This window comes from Daktulosphaira vitifoliae, unplaced genomic scaffold (assembly GCF_025091365.1).
Source record: "Daktulosphaira vitifoliae isolate Bord-2020 unplaced genomic scaffold, ASM2509136v1 Scaffold_1, whole genome shotgun sequence".
Classification (NCBI taxonomy): Eukaryota; Metazoa; Arthropoda; class Insecta; order Hemiptera; family Phylloxeridae; genus Daktulosphaira; species Daktulosphaira vitifoliae.
The window spans coordinates 69,735,944-69,742,451 of record NW_026099572.1 but is presented as its reverse complement, the minus strand read 5'-3'; the positions used below and the strand labels follow the sequence as shown (position 1 = coordinate 69,742,451).

General features: G+C 25.2%; 1 protein-coding gene across 3 annotated transcripts in view; it reads left to right on the top strand.

Annotated features, from left to right (window-relative positions):
* LOC126904618 (uncharacterized) overlaps nucleotides 1-6,508 on the top strand; it is a 93,799-nt gene that overhangs the window by 40,172 nt on the left and 47,119 nt on the right. For 2 of the 3 annotated variants that reach the window (XR_007703785.1, XM_050683794.1), the window contains exon 6: nucleotides 2,789-2,942. Coding sequence is in view for 2 of the 3 variants with exons in the window: in XM_050683794.1 (XP_050539751.1) it covers nucleotides 2,789-2,942 (154 nt within the window). In the remaining variant the exon portion in view is untranslated. Of the gene's footprint in view, nucleotides 1-2,788; nucleotides 2,943-3,186; nucleotides 3,399-6,508 lie in introns of those variants that run through there. The other variant, XM_050683805.1, reaches the window with a different exon arrangement.

Sequence of the window (6,508 nt, the reverse complement as noted above, 5' to 3'; positions counted from 1 at the left end):
AAAAAAAAAAAAAAAACACATCTTAGTAAAACCAATACCTTCTCAGCTTCGCATCGAAGCTAAAATATTGCAATAAAAAAAATCAGATTTTTCAGCAGAATAATTTTGAAATTTAAATATTAAAATTAACATTTGGTTTTTGTCATTGAGCTCAATATTATATAAAAATAAAACAGTTTTATTTTCTAGAAAATCAGAAAATAACAACAAAAATGAAAATATTCTTTTATTTTGCAGACTTCTTTAATAACACATAATAATACTTCAAGCAAATTAAATAATGTAAAAAACCATATTGACAAAAATGATTAAATTTAATTTCAAGTATGTGTGATGGTGTCACGTTTTCATAATCGTGAGAATTATTTTAATAAAATACAGACAGCACATGTGCTGCCTGAGACTGGTGAATTAACAAATAATATTTATTGCCAAATCGGCAATAGGTGTAATTATTATAAAAACCCAATAGACCTGACCATCGTGGTCAGTCGACTCCAGTGCCTTGTGTCATTCATCAGTCTCAGTACTCGGTTGTCGCTGTCCGGCTTACTGTTTAAAGTAAAGTCTTTGTTTATTCCTTTTCTAACCTATATACTCTTTTCCTCGACATTTCAGAGTACTTGTGTCTTGCACTTCGTCTGCACCTCGTACTTCATTGTCCTCTCCTATACCCCAAGTATTTGTGTCTTGCACTTCGTCTGCACCTCATACCTAGGTGTTACTCTTATTCTCCCTTCCTATAACAACAGCTTTTCGACACCCACAGCTAACCCGGAGTGTCAGCCGAGCACGGTGACTGCTGTACGACAACACGCACGTGAATACCTAGACAGCAGGCACCACCTCCTCATATTCATCTTCGTACACATAGTTGCACATTTACCTTTTATCATTTTCTTTACTGTGTTACGACATATGGCAAAACAATATATCATTATGTCCTGGCGCAAAATTTATAAGATTATAAGAAACTTAAAACGCCGAATAAAATAACTAAATAATAGTTAATTTAGAGAAAATTGAATATCTTTGTAATGTATTACTAAATTTCTATACTTTTAAATAAATAATTTATATATTTTTAAATTATTTTCATTTTTTTTATAAATGAAATTCCTATTTCATTTAAAAATATTTTTAGTTTCTTCTTTCATGTTTCAATCTCAAACTATGAATTTTATAAATACATATTTTTAAGTAAATTAAAATTTTTTGTAAAATATAATATTCATTTTTTTAAATAAAAATTTATATCTATCATGTATTAGTAGTTTTAAACAAATTTTAATTAAAATATATTTTTTGTTATTAAATATTTGTTTTTCATTGTAAAATTGGCCTTAAACTAAATATGCCAAACATCTTAACATTTTTAGAAAGCAAATCTTGAATAAACAAGATAAAATATTCAAAAAGTGAAATCTATTTTATTAATTTAACAATTTTCAAATATTGAGTTCTATTTTAATTAAAGTTTGACAATAATATATCGATGAATGGTAAATTTCTGATAAAATGAAAAAATAAAGAGGAAATGAACTATTACACAGTGAAGTGCTAATGTTTCTAAAAAAAAGCCCATCGTTAGTTGGTTGAAAATCTTGCAATAATGATGCGAAAAGCACCAGTACTTAGTGTACATTAAAAAAAATTATTATTTTGTATATTTTCTTTTACGAGGAATATTTGATTTTATACAGAGCGATTGATTTTTTGTTGACATCTGGATTTATTATAAATTAATATTAATTTTGAGATTTTTTATTTATTTCTTGATTAATAAGTCGTTAATTTTTTTAGGTCTATCCCTTATAAAGGAAATGAATTTATCTTTTTAAATTGTATTATTCATATATAACTAGTTTATATAAGTTTATATATTTATACAAAATGATCTAACTAAGAAAATGACTGATCGATTATAAATTTTAAACTAGTAATTTGGAAGTTGTTAATATTTTGAATGTAATCTGAAAACAAGATACTGATTAATAACACGCATCTAACAAGACAGGGCCGCTGGAGATTGACGGCCGATCTTCGAAAGTGTATTGAAAATCATATGAAAAAAAGTTGCACGATATGGGTACGGAATAGAAACCGCGACTTACAGTATGACATCGTCGAGACAAAAAAATAAAAAAGTTGAACATTTCTTTAGAAACAAAAATATACAGATAATGGTTAAAAAAATTCCTTGAAATACGATGTTGTTCTTTGACGGCGATTAAACGCACGGGTTAATTGAAAAATTAAAAAATATTGTGAAAAATAAATAAAAAAAGGTGAAGTCCAAGATTTTTTTTCTCGTCAGTAATATTAAAAGCAAAGTTTTTATACTTAAAGAAAATACTTGTTGTTTTTAGATAAAAAACAATGATCGTATTTTCAGGTTTGAAAATTGAAATTAGTAAGATAATTACAAATGCATACAGTACATTAGGAACAAAAGTAGCGATAGAACTTAAGACTAGACTGCATAATATAAACATATACATGTTGTATATGCGTTAATTAATTTTTAGATTAAATTAGTTTTTGTATCCGAAATTCAATTTAAAATATTTGCATATCTTCTTGACAAACAAGTGATTTGCTTTCTACAAATTTCGGTAAAATTATTATAAGAATAATTCATTCACCACATTTGTATTCCATAAATGTGCTGCACTGTTTATTTATTCATTGTTATCGCCTATGAATTATTTGACAATTACATCTTGTATTCTAAGTTACTATACGTCCAAATATTATGATTATAAAATAAATGTATATTCAATTTCAGGTACGTTTGTTGGACGGCTTACTTGTTGCGTTATCATGGTAAAACAGGTCATGTGGAGCCTGTTCCTTTGCCGGGAGCACCATTCAGTCATTATTATGCCACAGATGTCACCGACGAAGGGATTATCATGGAGACTGACATCGGTGTCAAAGAGGTAAGAATTAAAGTGTTTGTTAAAAATTGTTAAGAAATAGATATTAATTTTCAAAAGATCGTAAATCACGCCATTTTAGAATACATTTTAATCGTGCGTTATATTTTACTCTCAATGTATATTCCTTAAATAGTGTACACCAATATGTCACAATTAATATAGCTGAGGAAAATAATAAAAACTATTACAAAACTTTACTAACCAGAAAAAGGATTATTTAAAATTGACTATTACATATTTTTAGTGTCTGAAAAAGTTACATAATTTACACGTTGGAATTAGGGTCATTGGTGATTATGTTAACTTAGTTTAAAACAAGAAAGAAAATAAAACTAATAAAAACAGAATTCTAGAGCGATATTCCAGTAAGACATTTTGAATTTAAATGGACAATTATATGAGTATTGCTCAGCAGCAATGTTGGCAAATACAAATTTATAGCATTATAAATAAAATTATTCAAGCAGGTACAAAATTGTTTATAACATTGTTATTATACCAAACAAATAGTATTTCCTAAGTGGAAATAATATGAAAGCGCAGTTACTTTTGAATAGATGAAGAGAGATATAGCGAAAATAATATAAGAACTGGTGATTAAACTCTTGTGTTTTTCTACATTTTTTTAAAAAAACTTTATACATTCATTAAAAATTGAATTTTAGATATTTATTTCAAATTTCCTATAAACGTTTTGTTTTTTTAACAAAATATATATTTTTTAATTAACGATATTTAGTCTATTTGATTTCAAATAAATGACAATACGATGTTTTGATAAATCATTAAACTATATTTATATAGATATAGACGTACATTTTAGAAGATAAACGCAAATAAAAATACATCTCTGCAAATACTCTATAAATATAACCAAAAATTATAACATAAAACTATACATTTATTTAATGTAAGTCAATTGTAAAAGCAACTTAATAAATCGGACCTATGAAAAACAAGGAATAGTATGGTCATTTTTCATAGAGGAAAGCAAACAAATAAATTTAATTTGTATGTTTTTAGTTGTCGACACTTTACGATATTTTCAAGTAAACAACTTTTTGCTTTAAAAAGTAAATTGTATTATTGTGTCGTATTCGAGGAATCAGTGGTAAACAATGAGTCCTTAAAGGAAATTATGTAATAATCTAAATACTTATAAGTAAAAATAGAAAAAACTTTTTATTATTAATTAAGTAAAAAAGATTTTCTTTAAAATTTGTTTTGGTAAAAGTAAATGATTTAATTATGTATAAAATTTGAACTATGAGTGAAGCTTAAAATTTAAAAATGATAATATAATTTTATATTAGAAAAATTGAAAATGATTGCAATGTATAACCAATATCATAATAATAATTTTACAATTTCTACATCTTTTTGTGTGTATATTGTAAAGAATAAACTCTACTGTTTATTTACTTTTGTTAATTTAAATTAACTAATAGTTTTTATATGCAGAGTATCGATACCATACTTTTAATACAAGAGTAATGAAATATCAATATAAAGTACGAAAGTGTATCTAATAAACGGGAAAATTAAATTAATTTATTATCAACTTTGTGTGTATTTACTATGTATAATTAATATTAAAGGATCAATAATAAGCCGTGTTGCTATTTAAAAGGACAACAAACTTTAAGTAACTTGAAATAACGTAATTTTACCTTTAATACCTACTTAAATGATAAATCTAAAACAGATTGCTAAACTTTTATCGGTAATTTTTAACAAAAACATCTTCAAAATTCAGTAATTATCGACATTTTTTCAATAATATTTACATTAAATTTAAAACCACGTTTCGACTTCTTTGTATTCTTCTATAAAAGTATATTTATTTGTCATTGAAAGGCGTATATTAATAAAAAATGGTGTTTAATAATCTTCAAGCTACATACTTTAGTTGTTCTATTGTCATTCCGTCTACAATGTAATAAAGGTAACCAAAGAAAATCTTTTAAGTCCACTGGATTTTTCGGGTATTCCCGTAAATTCGTCATACAAAGTTAGGAAATATAGTTACACCCTTTTTCTCTATTTTATCCTTAAAAATCTATTACCAAAATTAAAATATTTTTAAAATATTTCAATATTTAAGGAACTAATTTAACTTTGTAATGTTATTACGAAACCCTTTTGATGTCATTTTTTATGTCACAATGTTTCCCTTTTTCTCCTATATGTACCGATTTCGATAGAATTGTTTGTGAAAATATCGATAAATTAAATGAAGAAGTATTAATATTTTCGGAAAATGTAATTTTAAAGACATTGAAAATGATTTTTATTTATATCTGTATTCTTAACTATATTCTTTTATTAATATTGAGTGAGGTGTCAACGAATAAACCTTTCATACATAAAATAAGAAAATTAGAAAAAAATATTTTATTGCATACTATCAGTTACCAAACTTATATCAAAAGACTATGAGAGAAATTTTTGAATATAGGACTTTATAAAACTATACAAGATGAAGTGGATAATTGTAAATGTATTTTTATAGATAATTGTATAAGTTTTTATTTGAATTTTTTTTATACACATTCATAAAAATTCTCAGCACTCATTGATTCGATTTTGCTGATCTATATTCCAAAAGAATCCGAATTATATCTAATTGAAGAAACTGCATTAAGAATTTGAAAAAAAAAATCAATTTTTTTACTAAAGAAAATTAAAACTACTATATTTTTTTAGAGTTACTAAACCATACAATTTTTTTATAAAATAAGCTAAAGATAATCTTCCATTTAATTTTTTTTTTAAATTACCCATGCATATAAATTTTTAGCTTCGATGCGAAGCTGAGAAGGTATTGGTTTTACTATAATGTGTTTTTTTTTTTTGTGTCTGTTACCACTTTTTCTCAGCTCTCACCGAACCGATTTCTTTCAATGATAAGTCAAAAGATCACAAATCGTATCTAGTCGAAGACATTACTCTCAAAAATTAAAAAAAATTTACCTTGTTCTCCGTAAATGGAGGAAACCTCCAAACAAATTACAAATTTAAAAACCGCTAATTTTTTTAATTTTTTCAATTATTTTACTTAAAATTGCCATAACATTTATTGAAATACCTTACAAGGGTTTGCCATAGTAATGAGTCCATCAATTTTATAAAATTTACAAGAATCTAACTTAATTGAATATAAATTTAAACTTATTTTTACACTTTTTGCCTCCTACGTTAAAAGAAACGATTTTGAATTTTCTAACTAGCTTAAATTATTCTTTTAGACGAATATATTGGTGATTTACGGTTGTTGAGTCATTCACACTTCAGTGTTTCACGCTCGGGATAAGACGTTTGAAGGATACTTTCGTCAAATGGCTCTTTTTTGCATTTTTTTCTTAATTCTTTTTGAGATGGAAAATAATTTTAAATACCTTGGATTCTTATCAAATTGAAATTGAATAACTGAAATTACATTTTTCCATTTTCCTCTTTTTTTGTCATTATTATTAATTTATAAAAACGAGTATTTACTTTTAAAAATTTATTATGATTTTTAATATGTTAAATATATTCCATGCAAAATTATGATTGAAAATTCC